This window comes from Lucilia sericata, unplaced genomic scaffold (genome assembly GCF_015586225.1).
Source record: "Lucilia sericata isolate MDLA Ls3-8-SP2 unplaced genomic scaffold, ASM1558622v1 Contig001110F_arrow, whole genome shotgun sequence".
In the NCBI taxonomy this organism is placed as follows: Eukaryota; Metazoa; Arthropoda; class Insecta; order Diptera; family Calliphoridae; genus Lucilia; species Lucilia sericata.
This window is the reverse complement of record NW_023995082.1, coordinates 2341-24403: the sequence shown is the minus strand read 5'-3', so window position 1 is coordinate 24403 and position 22063 is coordinate 2341. Positions and strand designations below refer to the sequence as shown.

The 22063-nt window shown below is 31.6% G+C and overlaps 2 protein-coding genes across 2 annotated transcripts; both read left to right on the top strand.

Annotated features, from left to right (window-relative positions):
• The first annotated feature begins 3858 nt into the window (after positions 1-3858).
• On the top strand, positions 3859-7658 carry LOC119610068 (sphingomyelin phosphodiesterase 1-like). Its single transcript, XM_037965157.1, has 6 exons — positions 3859-3987; positions 5359-6268; positions 6325-6862; positions 6927-7109; positions 7235-7384; positions 7450-7658. The coding sequence occupies exons 1-6, from the start codon at positions 3876-3878 to the stop codon at positions 7618-7620; spliced, it is 2064 nt and encodes a 687-aa protein (XP_037821085.1). The 5' UTR covers positions 3859-3875; the 3' UTR covers positions 7621-7658.
• An 8879-nt stretch (positions 7659-16537) lies between these two features.
• Positions 16538-20380, top strand: LOC119610072 (sphingomyelin phosphodiesterase-like). Its single transcript, XM_037965162.1, has 6 exons — positions 16538-16701; positions 17874-18780; positions 19108-19648; positions 19714-19893; positions 19958-20107; positions 20172-20380. Exons 1-6 carry the CDS (start codon positions 16587-16589, stop codon positions 20301-20303), a joined length of 2025 nt encoding a protein of 674 aa, XP_037821090.1. The 5' UTR covers positions 16538-16586; the 3' UTR covers positions 20304-20380.
• Positions 20381-22063: the final 1683 nt, after the last annotated feature.

The window sequence follows — 22063 nt, the reverse complement described above, 5'->3', positions numbered from 1 at the left end:
AAGTGTTTTAATTGGAAAATTTCAATATTTAAGTATTCGCTAAAATAAAAATAATATGGAAAAATATTAAAACTACAATTAAGAAGCATAATAATTTTAGAAATGAGATAAATAAAGTAATAATCTTGATGTATTAAAAAAACAAAGCTTTTTATTATACATCATCGGAAAGATATGTATATTGATTATACCCTACACCTTTATATTGGGTTTGTGCTGATGTTTGTAACATACAAAAATATTCGTCTTATACCCACCTTAAAGTATACCAATCGGCTTAGAATCATTTTCTGAGTCGATTTAGCTATGTCCATCCGTCCGTCCGTCTGGCTGGCTGTCCATGTAAACCTTGTGCGCAAGGTACAGGTCGCAATTTTCAAGATAATGGGATTAAATTTGGCACACACGCTTTTTTTTACCCAAGGATGAAGCCTATTGAAAATGGTTAAAATTGTTCCATTATTTCACTTAGCCTCCATACAACAGAACCCCCCGAAAAGGGCTTCTGAGCTTATAATAATATAATAACAAGTAAGAAAGTATAGTCGGGCGTGGCCGACCATATGATACCCTACACCAGTTATGAATATTAAATGTGATTTATTTTTCATAATAAAGCATTTATCTTCAATATTCCCTTGTTCCGATACATTTAAGCAATTTATGGATGAAAAACTAATTTTCTGAAAGAGGCTTTATATGGGGGCTAGGGGCAAATATGGACCAAGCCCGATAAAATTTTGTGAATATATTTATATTTACATAATATTTTATTGTGCTGAATTTCATCGCGATATTTGTGTTTATAAGTTAATTTGGGACATTCAAGTAATTTTCTGAAGGGGACTTTGTATGGGAGCTAGGGTCAAATGGGGCCCGATCTTTATGAAATTTGGCAGGGTCATCAAGACTTCTATAAAACTTAGTTGTGCCGTATTTTATCGATATATCTGTATATTTAACATAATTATGAGCTCAGAAGCCCTTTTCGGGGGGGTTCTGTTCTATGGAGGCTAGGTGAAATAATGGACCGATTTTAACCATTTTCAACAGGCTTCGTCCTTGGGTCAAATAAAACGTGCGTGCCAAATTTCATCCAATTATCTTGAAAATTGCGACCTGTACCTTGCGCACAAGGTTTACATGGACAGCCAGCCAGACGGACGGACGGACATAGCTTAATCGACTCAGAAACGATTCTAACCCGATTGGTATACTTTAAGGTGGGTCTAGGACGAATATTTTTGTATGTTACAAACATCAGCACAGATTCCGAATGGTAGTGTTGAATTTCGAAAATGGGCAATATTGGCTCACGATTTAATCAGGCCCCAATAACCCGGACTATTGATTATTATAGTATTTTGCATAAGTTATATGCTTCTGAAAATTTTACTATAAAAAAGTAAGAATGTATTGTCGGGTATGACTGACCATATAAAACCCTGAACCAGTATTGATATGTGAATTATATTCTGAAGGGAACTAAAGTGAAATATTGACCGATCAATATGAAAATTGGAAATATGTGAAACATAGACGTTCAAGTTATAATCTGAAGGGGACTTTGTATGGGAGCTAGGTTCACATGAGGCTCTATCATTACAAAAATCGACATTATTGCTACGTTAAAACTTAATTCTGCCGATTATTGTTAAAATATTACTACATTTATCGAGGATTCCGATAATATAAAGCTGATTTTAACCATTTTCATCAGTGGACAAAACTTGAAAAAAATCGAAACCCTGAGGCCAAGTTATATTTTTCTAAAGGATTAAGACGCGCTGAATCTTCATTACAGCCCTTAATATATTTAACGACAGCCAGAAGGCAATTAGGACGATATCAGGTGATAGAATTATATCTAAGACCGTATTGGATTATAAGGAAGCTTGAACTTAATGCTCTCCCACAGGTAAGGTTTACATCATATGGTTACCAGGCCACTCGGGAGTAGTCAACAACGAAAGGGCGAATTTAATAGCTTTAAAAGGAAGGGAGCTCGGGGCAGTTAACCTGACAAACGTAAAACCATTCAACGCAATAAAAGCTGAATTAAAAATATGGGTGGGAGAATCCTATAAGGTCTCTTGGAATAATGAAATGATGGGCAGAACCACAAAGATCTTATGGGGTGACCCTGATGAGAGCAATGACGAAAAATCTTCTCAAAATGGGCAAGTCTGAAGTTAGTATGATGGTACGTATTCTGAGTGGACACAAAGAATTACAAGCACATCTATGCAAAATTGGACGTGCGGATTCACACGAATGTAGAGCATGTGTAGAGGACAGCGAAACTCTGGAGCACTTTCTTTGCCACTGTCAGGCATTCGTCGAAGTTAGATCCAAATATCTTGGAAGTGATCTTATTCCGGAAATAACATTCCTGACTAACACTAATTGGAAGATTCTTAGGAATTACGTCCAGGAAACTGAGTTTCTGAACATTGAAAAATAATACATTCAGTGAACAATTGTTTTTTATGAAAAGGAGCGCACAATAGACCCGATAGTGGCCTAGGTGCATTTCTTCAAATTTGATGTAGTATAGTTTATAAGTCAAATATGAAAGTTCAAGAAAATTTCTGAGTGGAACTTGTTTAAGGAGACTGGGGTCAAAATTGCGAAATATGAACCGTTTTTAACCATTTTCAATAGACTTCATTTGTGGGTCCAAAGAAAGTATGAGTCAAATCTGAAAATTGCAAACTGTAGTTTATTTATATACAAGGTTTTTATGGATGGCCAGACAGACAGACGGACATCGCTAAATCGATTCAGAAAATGATTAAGAGCCAATTTATATACTTTAAGATAGATATAGAACCAATATTTCTATGCGTTACATATATCAGCATGAACCCATAATACCATCTTCTTTTAAGTATACAATATAGCTCCGTCCATTAATGACACAAGACTACATTAAAGGCCCTATTTAGTTTATTTAACTTTTTATGCTGAAAACGAAATTTCACATTTTCTTAGTTTTTGTTGGAAATGGTGTTCATAGAATACATGCAACTGATATAAGCACTTTATTTTTATCAAGACTTGATCGCCAAGTAATTATGTTTTCAAGACACTAAATTGTTTAAAATTTTTTATTAAATCATCAGGGAAACCCCAAAGCATATATTGCATATATTTGTACTTTTTTTTGTTGACTAGTGTTACAGTTTATTATTACCAACTACAATACCTGATAAAGCATTAACTAATCGTAGATGGTTAATTTTAAATTATTTTTGCAGATTATCTACATTTATATGTGTAACTTAACGAAAAAAGATCAAAAGTAAATTTTGAACTTTTTTCCGATGCCCTGATGTGCAAGTCTTTTAAAGTTGTCAGAGCTGGTCTATGTCCTGCATCCAACAAAAGTTTTGTGTTTTTCCGATAGGGTATCGTGTTATGTGATCTAATTAATCTTTTCATTACAAAGACCAACAAAATTTTAAAAAAGTCGAAACCTAGAGATTAAAGAAGAAATCTTTACTTTAAAGTCGACTGATTGGATTTTCAGATGTTATAACAAGTGTTATAAATAAAGGTGTCTTCGCGCAATTATACCATCTCAAATCGGGCAAAATAGAGGTTTTTCAAACTTCTTGTTAAAGATATCGTGAAAACCAGATGCATTGTATTCTGTGGCCATTTACGCAATTAGCGCTGCTCTTTGGTCTATGGGTTAAAACATTTGTTGGCCTGAATTATTAGTTAAAAACTCCTAAGGGATAAAAAACTGAAAATACCTACCCACTTCTTTAACATTAAACATTGATTAAAATTTGATTGATAAGCCAATTTTTTGGATTATATTATTAAGAAATTTAAGGTTTCCTCTCAGTTTCGCACCAACATTCAACATGTGGCGTTCTCTAGCGTTCGCAGCTCTGTTGGCAACAACTTTTGCCTTTAATTTACCAGGAATACCCAGAGATTTTACTGCTAACGATGCCGTTTTAGCCGCAATATCTGGTAAGTAGTTTCTTTTTTGTTTTTTTAAGCAATAATTTATTTTGTTAATGTTTTATTACGCCAATAATAATAGTAGGTAGTTTTATGATAATAGTTATAGACGATGTCATAAAATTGAACTATTGTTTTTTGGATTGTTTATTTTCTAATCTTAAAATAATGTTTTTACTGAAATAACTTTGTACTTTGTCTTTCAGAAATTAATAATAGTTTTTTATTTTATTTATTTCGGTTGATGATTCAAGTAATTTTAAAACATACAACTAGTGATAGTCACGTGATTATTTAATTAGGAAGGTTATTTTGAATTCTGTTTGTAATACATCGATATATTGGTCGAAACAACAGTTTATGTAGGGTATTCAAACGATTAACCGTCGATCGGTTAATCGATATTTTTTCGATTAATCATTTGACTCTAGCCCCCATATAAAGTAACATTCAATGATTTTAATGTTAATAAATTTCTTTAAAATACCTGTGCTTTCTATCAGTTTTAAACAACTGTCCCAATACCCCTTTAGTGTAGTATTAATATAAAATTTAAACTCAGAAATTCTGTAGGAACACAGAAAAAATTATCAGTAGTTTATTTTCAATTAACATGTTTTTCTCTTTCTTTAATTTTAATTTAAGCAATTTTTTATTTGTCTTAATTATCTCGTTGTTTAAAACCTAAGTTTACAAATTTGATTAAATTTTTAATTGATTCAATTAGTTTTTTAATTGATTGAAAAGAATTTTCTGGCCAACTTTTCTGTTTTAGTTTTTTTTTTAATATTTTATTCTGATTTCTTATGCTAAAAATGTTTATAATTCTTAAATAGTCAATACAATTTTAGGCATATAATATTCAAGTTTCCTGACAATTTATAAAACACTTTATATATTCAAATTTGATAATAAAGTGATATTTTTTGTAAATGCTCAACGCATTGTTAAAGGTCAAGCATTCCTTTAACATTGTGAGTAATCAATTAATAATTTGATTGTTTTAATCATCAACTTTATTGGTTTTTAATACATTTTCTACCAAACAAACTAATTCATTTGATTAATAAATTAATAAAACTTGGATTTTATTTTTATTAAATATTTAATTTATACAATTAATGAATTAATCAATTTAAAATTTTGTCTCAATTATTGATATTAATTGTTCTGATTAATTCGTTATTTGGAAAAAAAAGTATTTTTTTAATTTTTTTTACAAATTTGATAATTGATATCATCATTTTGGTGATAGGTGCAAAACTTGCTTGATACAATTATTTTGATAATTGAAACATATTTTTAGTTTTTTCTGTGAATCCATTCATAATTTACCGATAAAAACTAATGTTCATATTAATACCTTTAACCCCTTTCCAGATGATGTAGCCCGCAAATTTGAGATTGAATACTTAAAGTATCTAAAAACTGGCAAGGAATCACCCGTACTTAAACAAATCAGTACACAATTGGCTAAATCTCACAGTAAAAAGGACCTGTTTATTAAAGAAATTCATGAATTGGGACCCGTAGATGAATTTTTCACTTGCGTCACTTGTCGAGCTGTAGTCAATGTTATAGTGAAAACATTCCGTGATGAAGACGGTGAATTAAATGGAGCGAATAATAAACAAGTGGTCAAGAAAATCGTTTTAGATATATGCCAACGTTTAAACCTACAAACCGAAGAAGTCTGCTCGGAAATGTTTGAATCACATTGGCCCACAACTGAATATATTATAATGAACAGTGAACAGGATTCAAGATTTTTCTGTGGCTTATTCATGCAATGGAGTTATTGTAGTCTTAATAATCACACCGAATATGAATGGACCTTGAATATAGATAATAGTGCGGAAAACATTACTGGCTCTAAGTCGGATTTTCCTGGTAAAACGTCCAATGATTTGAATATATTACATTTAACCGATATTCATCATGATCCATTGTATGTTCCTGGCTCTTTGGCTGAATGTGATGAGCCATTATGTTGCCAAAGACATAAGGAACAGACCGAGGGTACTTCAAAGGCCGCAGGCTATTGGGGAGATTATCGTGAATGTGATTTACCTTGGCAAACAATTGAAAGTGCTTTTAATCATATAAAAGAGAATCATAAAATTGATTTTATCTATCAAACTGGTGATATAATTGATCATATGGTTTGGAGTACCTCCAATGAAAAGAACAAAGAGGTCTATACTGCTGTTACTAATAAGATATATGAAAGTTTCCCTCAAGTTCCGGTCTACCCAGCCATAGGTAATCATGAGCCTCATCCTTTAAATATGTAGGTAACAATTTAGTTTTATTTGAAATACTTATTTATCAATTTATTTATTTTAGGTTCAGTCCAGATTATGTTCCCGAAGAAGTCAATACCAGATGGTTGTATGAGTATTTATACGATATCTGGTCCAAGTATTTACCGGCCGATACTAAAGAGACTATTTTAAAGGGCGGCTATTATACTGTATTGGTCAAACCTGGTTTCCGTATTGTTACCTTGAATAATAATGATTGTTATACCAGCAATTGGTGGTTATACCATAATGGTTCCGATATGAAAACTCAATTAATGTGGCTGCATGATGTTCTCTTGGCCGCTGAAAAATCAAATGAATATGTTCACATATTGGCTCATATACCATCGGGTGATGGCACCTGCTGGAATGTTTGGTCTCGTGAATATAATCGTATTATAGCTCGTTTTCATAAAACTATAAGTGGTATTTTCAATGGCCACACCCACAAGGATGAAATGAATGTTCATTATGACGAGAATGGCTATGCTATAGCTTTGTCACATAATGGTGGGGCTTTGACCACTTATACTTTTAAAAATCCCAATTATCGCATTTATCAAGTTGAACCGGAAAGTTTGGTGAGTTTTTGCTTAATGTCGATGGCCATATAGGATCTTTTGTTTATTTGACTCATTGCTTTAGCAAGTGGTTGATCATGAAACCTGGATTTTTAATTTAACTGAAGCTAATTTGGCTGGTGAAGCTAAAAGCCCTAATTGGGTTAGAGAATATACATTCGCTGAAGAATTTACCAAAGATTTTAGTCCAGCAGGAGTGGATAAGTTATTGGATGAAATGGCCGATAATCCAGATCTCTTGAGAAAGGTAAGTTTACAAAAAGAAACAACTTTTGTTATGATAGCAAATAATTTGAAAAGTTACTTTAAAAGATGAAATTTGTGAATACAAAATTAAAATAAATTCTAAATATTTTTTTACAAAATTTTAAGTTCTGGCGCTATAAAGTGACTTCGGCTGATCCTGCTCTCGCAAAGGGATGTTCCAGAACTTGCTTATTGAAAGCGATTTGTCGTCTGGCCACCACTGTTCATGATCAAACCAAACGCTGTGAAGAATTAAAGGCAAAATTGAGTATAGCGGTAAGTATTCGAAGAATCTTCGTATAATTTTGTGGTTGACGGTAATATAATATTATTATTTTCAGCTGGATAAAGAAAATTCTACCACGGAAAGTACTTCTCAAGGCACCACAGTATCTACTACCAGTAAACCTACAGATCCCGAAGATAATGGCGATGATGGTGCCATTTCAGTGTCAGCTTTAAGTTTAACAACTTTAATGTCTGTGATTTTGAGCTTGCGTTATATTATGTAAATTTCTTTAATAAAATACATTTTTGAAACATTCGTGATGGAAATATTTTTATGAAAAATCTTAAACACCAAGTCTTAACCCCATGGACCGAGCTCTTCCAACTTAAAAGATTGATCGAATTTCGGAAGTTAGACTTGTGCTATGTGAATCGATCCATTTCTTATTTGTAATCACAATTTACTTATTTATTAGATTTATATTACCGCATATAAACAGATTTTTGAACTATAAAAATAATTATATAGGAAGTATGATCAATTGTGGACCTAAATCATACATTTAATTTACGTTCCTATAAGACAAATTAGGAGATTTAGGTTCCTATAAGTCATGTTCATGGGGAAGGGTCAATTATCGTCCGATTCTCATAAAGTTTAAAAAACTGGTTTATGTCGAATTTTAACGCCTACTGGTATTTATAAGAAGTTCTGGATGTGAATGCAATTTTGGACCGAGACTCTATATGGGGAATACGGTCAATTATGGGCCAATCCTCATAAAATTTGAGAAAAAGATTTTAGTTTCTATAGAACTTTTTTATGTGGAATTTCAGTGCTATATATTCTTCTTACAGACAGTAATGAACGTTGAAGTGATTTTCGGAAGGGGACCTTATATCAATTATAGACCGATTCTTATAAAATTTTACAAAGAGATTTAGGTTCCCATAATACATGTTTATGACAAATTTCATAGATGCTTATTTTAGCCAGTTGTGAGAGTGGAAGTAATTTTATACCATATTTGGGGGCTAGCGAAATCATGCCCATTTTTAAGCAACTTCAACTAAAAATATTTCTGAATAATTTCAGCTCGCTAGCTACTTCCATTTAGACTGTATCGTGTTTTCAATAGACAGACGGACAGACAGATAGATAGACGGACGGACATGGCTAGATCGTCTTAGAATCTACTGAGGACCCAGAATATATATACGTTTATGGGTCTTAGGTTGTAAACGTAAAGACAATAAGCACAATATATATATATTAAATGGCCTTTTTTTAATTTTCTATAATAGGGAACCAAAACACGTGAAATTATATCATGTAGATCATAGTAGGTCCTGAGTGAATGAGAACCTAAGTATACTTTTTCGTTCAACTAGTACTAATTTAACATACGTATGTATGTATGTATGTAGATTCTAAACGTTGAATGAACTCTTATAGAAATATGAAACCACTACATACTTACATATACATATATGTTTATATATTTACCCCCTTATCCACATAAATAGATTTTGTATAGAAGTTTTGTTTTATAAACCTTTTATAAATAAAATAAAAATGTTGTTTGTGAATAAGGGTGTTAATATTTAACAAATTTGAAGTAAATAAGCTTAAGGGGGTCTAATATTCTGTACTTTTATTTTATTGATAACATTGTCATTTGTAGCTCATGAATTTAAAAATAAAATTAAAAGTATGTATGCATTTAAATGATTTTTTTGCGTTTAAGTACTTCCTCTTATCATCGATTAGTATTAAAGTTTAGTTTTTGTTTTTATTTAAAATTAACATCAATAATAACTGTTAAGATAAGCAAACGTTTCGAATTATTTTGTCTTTAGATAAGAGAATTTATATACACCTTTAAACATTATTCCATTAATCTCCCTTTGTAGTTTAATCTATATTGTTAACTATTTTTTAGTTAACTTGCAAAAATGTAACGTTTGCTTACAGTGTGAAGTGAAAGTTTATATTAAAACTAATATTTTATTTGTTAACACTTTTATTTTCTTACTAAAAAAATAAAATCCATGACTACTTAGTTCAAATTATCTGCTAAATATTAACCCCCTTATTCACACACAAAATTTTTATTGTATAAAAAGTTTATAAATTAGATTTTGTATGGAAATTTTGTTTTATAAACCTTTTATAAAATAAAAATGTTGTTTGTGAATAAGGGTGTAAATGTATGTATTTCAAAACTAAAAGTCCCCAGATTTAGAACCCGAAGGGTTTGAAATATTCTTCATTGATGTTTGTTTGGTATTAAAATTGTATAGTCTATAGTATAGTCTAGTTAATAAACTAGTTAATAGTCTGGTCAAGTTTATAGTATAGTCTATAGTCTAGTTAATAGTCTAGTTAATAGTCTAGTTAATAGTCTAGTTAACAGTCTAGTTAATAGTCTAGTCTATAGTATAGTCTATAGTCTAGTCTATAGTCTAGTCTATAGTCTAGTCTATAGTCTAGTCTATAGTCTAGTCTATAGTCTAGTCTATAGTCTAGTCTATAGTCTAGTCTATAGTCTAGTCTATAGTCTAGTCTATAGTCTAGTCTATAGTCTAGTCTATAGTCTAGTCTATAGTCTAGTCTATAGTCTAGTCTATAGTCTAGTCTATAGTCTAGTCTATAGTCTAGTCTAGTCAGTCTATAGTCTAGTCTATAGTCTAGTCTATAGTCTAGTCTATAGTCTAGTCTATAGTCTAGTCTATAGTCTAGTCTATAGTCTAGTCTATAGTCTAGTCTATAGTCTAGTCTATAGTCTAGTCTATAGTCTAGTCTATAGTCTAGTCTATAGTCTAGTCTATAGTCTAGTCTATAGTCTAGTCTATAGTCTAGTCTATAGTTCTAGTCTATAGTCTAGTCTATAGTCTAGTCTATAGTCTAGTCTATAGTCTAGTCTATAGTCTAGTCTAGTCTATAGTCTAGTCTAGTCTATAGTCTAGTCTATAGTCTAGTCTATAGTCTAGTCTATAGTCTAGTCTATAGTCTAGTCTATAGTCTAGTCTATAGTCTAGTCTATAGTCTAGTCTATAGTCTAGTCTATAGTCTAGTCTATAGTCTAGTCTATAGTCTAGTCTATAGTCTAGTCTATAGTCTAGTCTATAGTCTAGTCTATAGTCTAGTCTATAGTCTAGTCTATAGTCTAGTCTAGACTATAGTCTATAGTCTAGTCTATAGTCTAGTCTATAGTCTAGTCTATAGTCTAGTCTATAGTCTAGTCTATAGTCTAGTCTATAGTCTAGTCTATAGTCTAGTCTATAGTCTAGTCTATAGTCTAGTCTATAGTCTAGTCTATAGTCTAGTCTATAGTCTAGTCTATAGTCTAGTCTATAGTCTAGTCTATAGTCTAGTCTATAGTCTAGTCTAGTCTATAGTCTAGTCTATAGTCTAGTCTATAGTCTAGTCTATAGTCTAGTCTATAGTCTAGTCTATAGTCTAGTCTATAGTCTAGTCTATAGTCTAGTCTATAGTCTAGTCTATAGTCTAGTCTATAGTCTAGTCTATAGTCTAGTCTATAGTCTAGTCTATAGTCTAGTCTATAGTCTAGTCTATAGTCTAGTCTATAGTCTAGTCTATAGTCTAGTCTATAGTCTAGTCTATAGTCTAGTCTATAGTCTAGTCTATAGTCTAGTCTATAGTCTAGTCTATAGTCTAGTCTATAGTCTAGTCTATAGTCTAGTCTATAGTCTAGTCTATAATCTAGTCTATAGTCTAGTCTATAGTCTAGTCTATAGTCTATAGTCTAGTCTATAGTCTAGTCTATAGTCTAGTCTATAGTCTAGTCTATAGTCTAGTCTATAGTCTAGTCTATAGTCTAGTCTATAGTCTAGTCTATAGTCTAGTCTATAGTCTAGTCTATAGTCTAGTCTATAGTCTAGTCTATAGTCTAGTCTATAGTCTAGTCTATAGTCTAGTCTATAGTCTAGTCTATAGTCTAGTCTATAGTCTAGTCTATAGTCTAGTCTATAGTCTAGTCTATAGTCTAGTCTATAGTCTAGTCTATAGTCTAGTCTATAGTCTAGTCTATAGTCTAGTCTATAGTCTAGTCTATAGTCTAGTCTATAGTCTAGTCTATAGTCTAGTCTATAGTCTAGTCTATAGTCTAGTCTATAGTCTAGTCTATAGTCTAGTCTATAGTCTAGTCTATAGTCTAGTCTATAGTCTAGTCTATAGTCTAGTCTATAGTCTAGTCTATAGTCAGGTCTATAGTCTAGTCTATAGTCTAGTCTATAGTCTAGTCTATAGTCTAGTCTATAGTCTAGTCTATAGTCTAGTCTATAGTCTAGTCTATAGTCTAGTCTATAGTCTAGTCTATAGTCTAGTCTATAGTCTAGTCTATAGTCTAGTCTATAGTCTAGTCTATAGTCTAGTCTATAGTCTAGTCTATAGTCTAGTCTATAGTCTAGTCTATAGTCTAGTCTATAGTCTAGTCTATAGTCTAGTCTATAGTCTAGTCTATAGTCTAGTCTATAGTCTAGTCTATAGTCTAGTCTATAGTCTAGTCTATAGTCTAGTCTATAGTCTAGTCTATAGTCTAGTCTATAGTCTAGTCTATAGTCTAGTCTATAGTCTAGTCTATAGTCTAGTCTATAGTCTAGTCTATAGTCTAGTCTATAGTCTAGTCTATAGTCTAGTCTATAGTCTAGTCTATAGTCTAGTCTATAGTCTAGTCTATAGTCTAGTCTATAGTCTAGTCTATAGTCTAGTCTATAGTCTAGTCTATAGTCTAGTCTATAGTCTAGTCTATAGTCTAGTCTATAGTCTAGTCTATAGTCTAGTCTATAGTCTAGTCTATAGTCTAGTCTATAGTCTACAGTCTAGTCTATAGTCTAGTCTATAGTCTAGTCTATAGTCTAGTCTATAGTCTAGTCTATAGTCTAGTCTATAGTCTAGTCTATAGTCTAGTCTATAGTCTAGTCTATAGTCTAGAATATTAACCCCCTTATTTACACACAAAATTTTTATTGTATAAAAAGTTTATAAATTAGATTTTGTATGGAAATTTTGTTTTATAAACCTTTTATAAAATAAAAATGTTGTTTGTGAATAAGGGGGTAAATGTATGTATTTCAAAACTAAAAGTCCCCAGATTTAGAATCCGAAGGGTTTGAAAAATTCTTCATTGATGTTTGTTTGGTATTAAAATTGTATAGTCTATAGTATAGTCTAGTTAATAAACTAGTTAATAGTCTGGTCAAGTTTATAGTATAGTCTATAGTCTAGTTAATAATCTAGTTAATAATCTAGTTAATAGTCTAGTTAATAGTCTAGTTAATAGTCTAGTCTATAGTATAGTCTATAGTCTAGTCTATAGTCTAGTCTATAGTCTAGTCTATAGTCTAGTCTATAGTCTAGTCTATAGTCTAGTCTATAGTCTAGTCTATAGTCTAGTCTATAGTCTAGTCTATAGTCTAGTTAATAATCTAGTTAATAATCTAGTTAATAGTCTAGTTAATAGTCTAGTTAATAGTCTAGTCTATAGTAGTCTATAGTCTAGTCTATAGTCTAGTCTATAGTCTAGTCTATAGTCTAGTCTATAGTCTAGTCTATAGTCTAGTCTATAGTCTAGTCTATAGTCTAGTCTATAGTCTAGTCTATAGTCTAGTCTATAGTCTAGTCTATAGTCTAGTCTATAGTCTAGTCTATAGTCTAGTCTATAGTCTAGTCTATAGTCTAGTCTATAGTCTAGTCTATAGTCTAGTCTATAGTCTAGTCTATAGTCTAACCTATAGTCTAGTCTACAGTCTAGTCTATAGTCTAGTCTATAGTCTAGTCTATAGTCTAGTCTAGTCTAGTCTATAGTCTAGTCTATAGTCTAGTCTATAGTCTAGTCTATAGTCTAGTCTATAGTCTAGTCTATAGTCTAGTCTAGTCTAGTCTATAGTCTAGTCTATAGTCTAGTCTAGTCTAGTCTATAGTCTAGTCTATAGTCTAGTCTATAGTCTAGTCTATAGTCTAGTCTATAGTCTAGTCTATAGTCTAGTCCTATAGTCTAGTCTATAGTCTAGTCTATAGTCTAGTCTATAGTCTAGTCTATAGTCTAGTCTATAGTCTAGTCTATAGTCTAGTCTATAGTCTAGTCTATAGTCCTAGTCTATAGTCTAGTCTATAGTCTAGTCTATAGTCTAGTCTATAGTCTAGTCTATAGTCTAGTCTATAGTCTAGTCTATAGTCTAGTCTATAGTCTAGTCTATAGTCTAGTCCTATAGTCTAGTCTATAGTCTAGTCTATAGTCTAGTCTATAGTCTAGTCTATAGTCTAGTCTATAGTCTAGTCTATAGTCCTAGTCTATAGTCTAGTCTATAGTCTAGTCTATAGTCTAGTCTATAGTCTAGTCTATAAGTCTAGTCTATAGTCTAGTCTATAGTCTAGTCTATAGTCTAGTCTATAGTCTAGTCTATAGTCTAGTCTATAGTCTAGTCCTATAGTCTAGTCTATAGTCTAGTCTATAGTCTAGTCTATAGTCTAGTCTATAGTCTAGTCTATAGTCTAGTCTATAGTCTAGTCTATAGTCTAGTCTATAGTCTAGTCTATAGTCTAGTCTATAGTCTAGTCTATAGTCTAGTCTATAGTCTAGTCTATAGTCTAGTCTATAGTCTAGTCTATAGTCTAGTCTATAGTCTAGTCTATAGTCTAGTCTATAGTCTAGTCTATAGTCTAGTCTATAGTCTAGTCTATAGTCTAGTCTATAGTCTAGTCTATAGTCTAGTCTATAGTCTAGTCTATAGTCTAGTCTATAGTCTAGTCTATAGTCTAGTCTATAGTCTAGTCTATAGTCTAGTCTATAGTCTAGTCTATAGTTAGTCTATAGTCTAGTCTATAGTCTAGTCTATAGTCTAGTCTATAGTCTAGTCTATAGTCTAGTCTATAGTCTAGTCTATAGTCTAGTCTATAGTCTAGTCTATAGTCTAGTCTATAGTCTAGTCTATAGTCTAGTCTATAGTCTAGTCTATAGTCTAGTCTATAGTCTAGTCTATAGTCTAGTCTAGTCTAGTCTAGTCTAGTCTATAGTCTAGTCTATAGTCTAGTCTATAGTCTAGTCTATAGTCTAGTCTATAATCTAGTCTATAGTCTAGTCTATAGTCTAGTCTATAGTCTAGTCTATAGTCTAGAATATTAACCCCCTTATTTACACACAAAATTTTTATTGTATAAAAAGTTTATAAATTAGATTTTGTATGGAAATTTTGTTTTATAAACCCTTTTATAAAATAAAAATGTTGTTTGTGAATAAGGGGGTAAATGTATGTATTTCAAAACTAAAAGTCCCCAGATTTAGAATCCGAAGGGTTTGAAAAATTCTTCATTGATGTTTGTTTGGTATTAAAATTGTATAGTCTATAGTATAGTCTAGTTAATAAACTAGTTAATAGTCTGGTCAAGTTTATAGTATAGTCTATAGTCTAGTTAATAATCTAGTTAATAGTCTAGTTAATAGTCTAGTTAATAGTCTAGTTAATAGTCTAGTCTATAGTATAGTCTATAGTCTAGTCTATAGTCTAGTCTATAGTCTAGTCTATAGTCTAGTCTATAGTCTAGTCTATAGTCTAGTCTATAGTCTAGTCTATAGTCTAGTCTATAGTCTAGTTAATAATCTAGTTAATAATCTAGTTAATAGTCTAGTTAATAGTCTAGTTAATAGTCTAGTCTATAGTAGTCTATAGTCTAGTCTATAGTCTAGTCTATAGTCTAGTCTATAGTCTAGTCTATAGTCTAGTCTATAGTCTAGTCTATAGTCTAGTCTATAGTCTAGTCTATAGTCTAGTCTATATAGTCTAGTCTATAGTCTAGTCTATAGTCTAGTCTATAGTCTAGTCTATAGTCTAGTCTACAGTCTAGTCTATAGTCTAGTCTATAGTCTAGTCTATAGTCTAGTCTATAGTCTAGTCTATAGTCTAGTCTATAGTCTAGTCTATAGTCTAGTCTATAGTCTAGTCTATAGTCTAGTCTATAGTCTAGTCTATAGTCTAGTCTATAGTCTAGTCTATAGTCTAGTCTATAGTCTAGTCTATAGTCTAGTCTATAGTCTAGTCTATAGTCTAGTCTATAGTCTAGTCTATAGTCTAGTCTATAGTCTAGTCTATAGTCTAGTCTATAGTCTAGTCTATAGTCTAGTCTATAGTCTAGTCTATAGTCTAGTCTATAGTCTAGTCTATAGTCTAGTCTATAGTCTAGTCTATAGTCTAGTCTATAGTCTAGTCTCTAGTCTAGTCTAGTCTATAGTCTAGTCTATAGTCTAGTCTATAGTCTATAGTCTAGTCTATAGTCTAGTCTATAGTCTAGTCTATAGTCTAGTCTATAGTCTAGTCTATAGTCTAGTCTATAGTCTAGTCTATAGTCTAGTCTATAGTCTAGTCTATAGTCTAGTCTATAGTCTAGTCTATAGTCTAGTCTATAGTCTAGTCTATAGTCTAGTCTATAGTCTAGTCTATAGTCTAGTCTATAGTCTAGTCTATAGTGTAGTCTAGTCTAGTCTATAGTCTAGTCTATAGTCTAGTCTATAGTCTAGTCTATAGTCTAGTCTATAGTCTAGTCTATAGTCTAGTCTATAGTCTAGTCTATAGTCTAGTCTATAGTCTAGTCTATAGTCTAGTCTATAGTCTAGTCTATAGTCTAGTCTATAGTCTAGTCTATAGTCTAGTCTATAGTCTAGTCTATAGTCTATAGTCTAGTCTATAGTCTAGTCTATAGTCTAGTCTATAGTCTAGTCTATAGTCTAGTCTATAGTCTAGTCTAGTCTATAGTCTAGTCTAGTCTAGTCTAGTCTAGTCTAGTCTAGTCTAGTCTAGTCTAGTCTAGTTTAGTCTAGTCTAGTCTAGTCTAGTCTAGTCTAGTCTAGTCTATAGTCTAGTCTAGTCTATAGTCTAGTCTATAGTCTAGTCTAGTCTATAGTCTAGTCTAAGTAACTACACGTTGGAATAAGAATTTAATCATCTTTTGAATATTTCAGTTTTAAATTGATCCCGATATATGTAGCATAAGGATCGATTAATTTTCATTCACTTTAAATTTATGAAACTCTTAATGGTTTTGTTTCGAAATCTTAACACTTATTTATTAGGAAAAAGATTTGATTAAGAATTGTTATTTAACTTTTGCTCCCTAGTGTAGATTGTATAGTAAGAAAAAAAATCCAATATATTTGTTAAAAAGTCTATTGAAAAATTTAGTCCGTTTTTAGACTCGATCACGTACGGTACGCGATTTGGAAAGTTATAAAGAATGTTAAGAAAATTTGTACTTTTAGCCTTGTTGGCTGTAACGGTAACCGGTTTAAATTTACCCGGTGTACCTATTGAATTTACCCAAGATGATGAAGTTATTTCAGCAATTTCAGGTAGGTTGAAATGATTAACAAAATATCAGTGTTAAATACTGGAATATTTAAGAATTTTGATAAAAATTTTAAGGAAAAAGTTTAGTGAATTTGAAATTAATTATTGAAACGAATTTTTAATTAAGCAAAAAATTGCTTTCAAATTTTTTTCTTATATATTTATGAAAAATTAAAATTTCATATATATTTTTTAATAAAATTCTTAAATAAAAAGACGTTAAATTTAAATCACTCAATTAAATTGTAAAACAAAATGTTTCCCACTTGATGATATTTTAATTATTAATTTCATTTTAATCATATCTTTGAATAAAGTGCTTTAATTGATATAATAAAAAAAATTAATTGATAACAAATTATTTAATAACCGAATGGATTAACAAAAAATTAATATGTAATTTAAATAGTGTAATTGTTATTCAATCTATAAAGTATCACTCTTTTTCCAATTCTTAACTTGTAGTACTATTGCATGACATAGTATTAACCAAGTGAGAATTATAAGACTATATAATTTTAAAATAAAAGTGATTACAAGTTAATTCTATTAATAATACTAATTAATTCTTATTATAATTCATTGTTTAAGGAATTAAAAAGAGTAAATGAACAAAAAATTATTAAATTAATTACCAATTTATTGAATAAGTTACATACAGTTAATGAAAATAATAATAATTTCTGCACTAATTATAAAATAAGCTATTAATCTTTACATCTGTCATTATTCTTAAATTAGACACGTTTTAAATAATAATATACGATAACAAGAAGAAAACTCGTAATAAAGATTTATTATTTGCCAAGTTATATATTTTTTTATTAACTATTTTAAATTATTAAAGATATCATTATATTTTTATAACAAACACTTTAGATTTCATTAACAATTTCCTATAATGCTTATCACTTTTCGCTATGCAAAATACAATTCTTATCGAACAAAATATTTTTAAGATATGACAGGTATTTTATTAGCCATTTAACTACTGTTTAAATCCACTGCGAAATTTTATTGATTAGCAACATGTAATCAATCAATAAAAACCACTAGGTGGCAATTCTTTTAACTTATCTGTCAGAAAAGATACCATAAAATAATAATTTATAAGCCCCAAACGACCTTTGATTAGAAATTTTTATAATTTCCCTTATTACTTACTATCTTTTAGATGATATTGCCAATAAATTCTCCAGAGAATATATTAAATTTCTGGATACTGGCAAGGAATCAGCTACCCTTAAACAACTCTCCACACAATTGGCCAAATCACATAGTAAAAAGGATATATTCACCACCAGCATATCGGAATTGGGAGCCCTGGATCAGTTTTTCATGTGCACCACCTGTCGTGCTGTAATAAATGTTATTGCCGAAACTTTCAGATCAGAAGATGGTGAATTAAATGGTCCCAATGCTGAAGCCAATACCAAGAAAATAGCTTTGGAATTGTGTAATCGTTTTAACCTTCAAACCCCTGAAGTTTGTAATGGTTTGGTGGATTTAAATTTGCCAATTATTCATTATATTATTATGAATACAGCGGCTGATGCCCGCTCTCTGTGTGGTACTTTGCCCATTAGTTTCTGTAAGGTAGAACAGAGCAACTTTCAATGGAGTGTTAAAGTCGATGGTACCAAAGGTAACCTAACGGAACCTAAAGCTGATGTGCCCAAGAAAACCAATAATGATTTGACGGTGGTTCACTTAACGGACATACATTTTGATCCTGAATATAAACCTGGTTCTTTGGCGGAATGTGAAGAGCCTATGTGCTGTCGCAATACACCAGCCAGTGGTATTTCCGTAGAATCTCAGGCCGGTTACTGGAGTGATTATCGTAGTTGCGATTCTCCCTTGCATATGGTGGAAAATGCTTTGGATCATATCAAAGAAACTTATAAGAAAATTGATTATATCTATCAAACTGGTGATATAGTACCACATAACGTTTGGTCTACCACCAAGGAAGGTAATAAGGCCATGTTGACTCAGATTAATGATTTGATAGCTGAAAAATTCTCTGGTATTCCCGTTTTTCCCTGTGTTGGTAATCATGAACCTCATCCTACTAATGTGTAAGTAAAAAATTAAATGATAAAACTTTAGTCAAAATTGACTTAGTTTTAAAAATTACTGAATCCAGGGTATTCTATACTATATAATATATTTAAAACAAAAACTATTAAACAGGGGCCGAATGACCACATGTGTACCTAAACGAATAAGCTTTTATATCGAAAACATATTTCGATATCAAAATTAAGCTATAATGTTCGATATAGATTTTAGTGATTTCACTCGATCAATATCAGTCCATGATTTTGATAAAAAGCTCTAAATTATTCATTTAAAAGTATTGAGATGTAAATAGTGTTGAAAAACCACATTTCTTATACTTTCAGATTCGGACACGCTGATGTGCCCGCTGAACTAAATGTCAATTGGTTGTATGAACATTTGTGGAGCAATTGGCAACGTTGGTTACCCGCCGAAGCTAAGGAAACAGTCTTGAAAGGTGGCTATTACACTGTGTCACCTAAACCCGGTTTCCGCGTTATCTCTTTGAACAACAACGATTGTTATATTTACAATTGGTGGATCTATTATGATGGCAGTGTTACTAGTCAACCTCAATTAGACTGGTTGCAAAAGACCCTCTTGTCTGCCGAAAAGGCTGGAGAATATGTTCACATCTTGGCCCATATACCCTCTGGAGATGCTGATTGTTGGACTGTATGGGCTCGTGAATATAATCGTATTATCGAGCGTTACAGTCACATAATTGGTGGTATCTTTGGTGGTCACACACACAAGGATGAAATGAATTTGCATTACTCTCAAAATGGTCATGCTATGGCTATTTATTGGAATGGTGGCAGTTTGACTTCTTACTCCTATAAGAATCCTAATTATAGAACCTATGAAGTGGAACCCGCTACTTATGTAAGTGTTATTATAGTCAAATTATATGACAAATTTTAATGGAATTTTTTCGAAACTATTTTTAGCAAGTTGTTGACCATCATACTTGGATCTTCAATTTAACTGAAGCCAATGAACATGGTGATCAGCGCTCGCCTAATTGGATCAAAGAATATCAATTCACTGACTTTACACAAGATTTAAGTCCAGCTGGTATTGATGCTTTGTTTGAAAAAATGGCCGAAGAACCTGCCTTATTACGTCAGGTACAAAGATCTTCATAAAACTCATATATATCCATGAATATAAAATTATTATTTATCTCTCTAGTACTGGAGATACAAAATGACTTCTGCCGATCCCAAATTGGAGGCGGGCTGCAATGAACGTTGCTTGGCTAGCACTATTTGCAATTTGGTAAGAACTGTTTATGATGATAATGCTCGTTGCAAAGAATTGAAAGCTAAATTAAAGGAATCGGTAAGTTATTGTGTTAATTAACTATAATATGAGGCGATTCATTTTAATAATTATTTATTTTTAGTTGGCCAATGAAGTCACCACATTGCCACCTACAGAAAAACCAGATGATGGCGGTGATGATGGTGCTGCTACCATGACCGCTTCTATTACTTCAATTGTAGCTATATTGTACATGATTAATCAGTTATTTTAAGGAATTTAGTTAAGAAATTTATTTGTATATTTTTACAAAACAAAATAAATTATTAATAAATAGATTATTAATTTTATTACATAAAACTATTATTTCTTTTTAATATTTACAACTTAGAACATTAAATTTTGAATAAAACATTTTATTTTATAAAATCCACAAAAAGTATAAACAATTAAAACAGTATAGTTGAGCATGTCTGATCATAAGACAACTTCGTAAAGAGGCTTTTCCATAGAATTTTAATAATATCCATGTTTTTATTCTATGTTATTCAGATTTTCTGAAGAAATTGTGGCATCTTCGGTCAGTTAAATAGCAAGTTCTACATAACTTTCCAGAACATTACGTTAATTGAAAGAAATAATTTATGTCGAATTTTATATAAATAAAGGAGGCTGGGAGCCTTCTGTCGAATTTCATCATGATTTGTCGTAATAATGGACCGAATTCAACCAAAAACAATAGAGTTTTTATGCCAACCTTTCTCGAGATATCTTCAAAATTGCGCCTTGTACTTTGATTACAGGATTTACATGGTCAGACAAACCAACAAGGTCAAATCAGAAAATGTTTCCGAAACGATTGACGTACTTAAAGGTGGGGGTATATCCGACACTTTAAACTGAATTTCTGTTAGAGGGTTATTATGGAGCCTCTAAAATCCACATAAAATCCACAATTCAAAGCCAGCTATAAGCGTTAAAGTAATTTTCTGAAAGGGACCTTATGTGGGCAATAGAGTCAATTATGGGCTTTTCCACATAGAACTTCGTATACAGATTTTGGTTAATATAAAACTCGTTTATGTCAAATTGTCATTGGTATAATGTTATTATGAAGTCAGTATTTCGGATGGCGGCCTTAAGTGGGAGATATGGTGAATTATGGACCGACCTTTATAATATTTGATAGAGAAATTTCGATTATTTAAAAATTTGTTTATGCATGAGCTATAGGCTTAAAAGTAATTTTCTAAGCAGGACCTTATATGTAGGATGAAGTCAATTATGGACCGATCATCACAATAATTTTGAGAGAAATTACGAAACTCGTTTATGTCGAATTTCATTGCTATCCTGGTATTTGTAAGTCAGTTATGAACGCTAAAGGCATTTTCTGTTGGGGCCATAAAATTTGATGGAGGGGTTTGGTGTTTGTGTCAAATTTCATCACTACAATGGTATTTTTAAGCCAATAATGACTGTTTAAACGACATTCCGTGGGGCATTTGTATGTGGGCCAGGTGAAATCGTGAACCAATCTTGCCCATTTTCAATAGCAATATATATATATTCTGGGTCATTATTAAATTCTAAGACGATCTAGCCATGTTCGTCCGTCTGTCTGTCTGTTGAAAGCACGATAGAGTCTAACGGAATGAGCTAGAGGGTTGAAATTTTCCACAAATATTCTCTATAGGTAGGGTTTGTTTGGTATTGCAAATGAGCAATATCGGTCCACGTTTTCGGATATCCCCCATACAAGTGGACCCCTGAAAACCAGCTTTAACGCGCGTATCTGTTTTAAAAGTACGAGTATAGTGATGAAATTCGACAAAAATAAGTTTCATATGAGCTAAATTGACCCTACCCCAAATATAAGGTCCCCTTCGGAAAATCACTATAACGCTCATTACTGGCTTAAAAATAAGAATATAATGGTGAAATTTGACATAATTCGAAACCTCTCTACCAAATTTTATGTGGATCGGTCCATAATTGACTCTACCCCCCATATAAGGTCCCCTTCAAAATAAT

Coding starts and splice junctions, on each gene's coding strand:
- LOC119610068 (XM_037965157.1), top strand. CDS start 3,876: ATGTGGCGTTCTCTAGCGTTCGCAGCTCTGTTGGCAACAACTTTTGCC. Junction 3,988..5,358: donor CGTTTTAGCCGCAATATCTG/GTAAGTAGTTTC, acceptor ACCCCTTTCCAG/ATGATGTAGCCCGCAAATTT. Junction 7,110..7,234: donor ATCCAGATCTCTTGAGAAAG/GTAAGTTTACAA, acceptor CAAAATTTTAAG/TTCTGGCGCTATAAAGTGAC.
- LOC119610072 (XM_037965162.1), top strand. CDS start 16,587: ATGTTAAGAAAATTTGTACTTTTAGCCTTGTTGGCTGTAACGGTAACC. Junction 16,702..17,873: donor AGTTATTTCAGCAATTTCAG/GTAGGTTGAAAT, acceptor ACTATCTTTTAG/ATGATATTGCCAATAAATTC. Junction 20,108..20,171: donor AAGCTAAATTAAAGGAATCG/GTAAGTTATTGT, acceptor ATTTATTTTTAG/TTGGCCAATGAAGTCACCAC.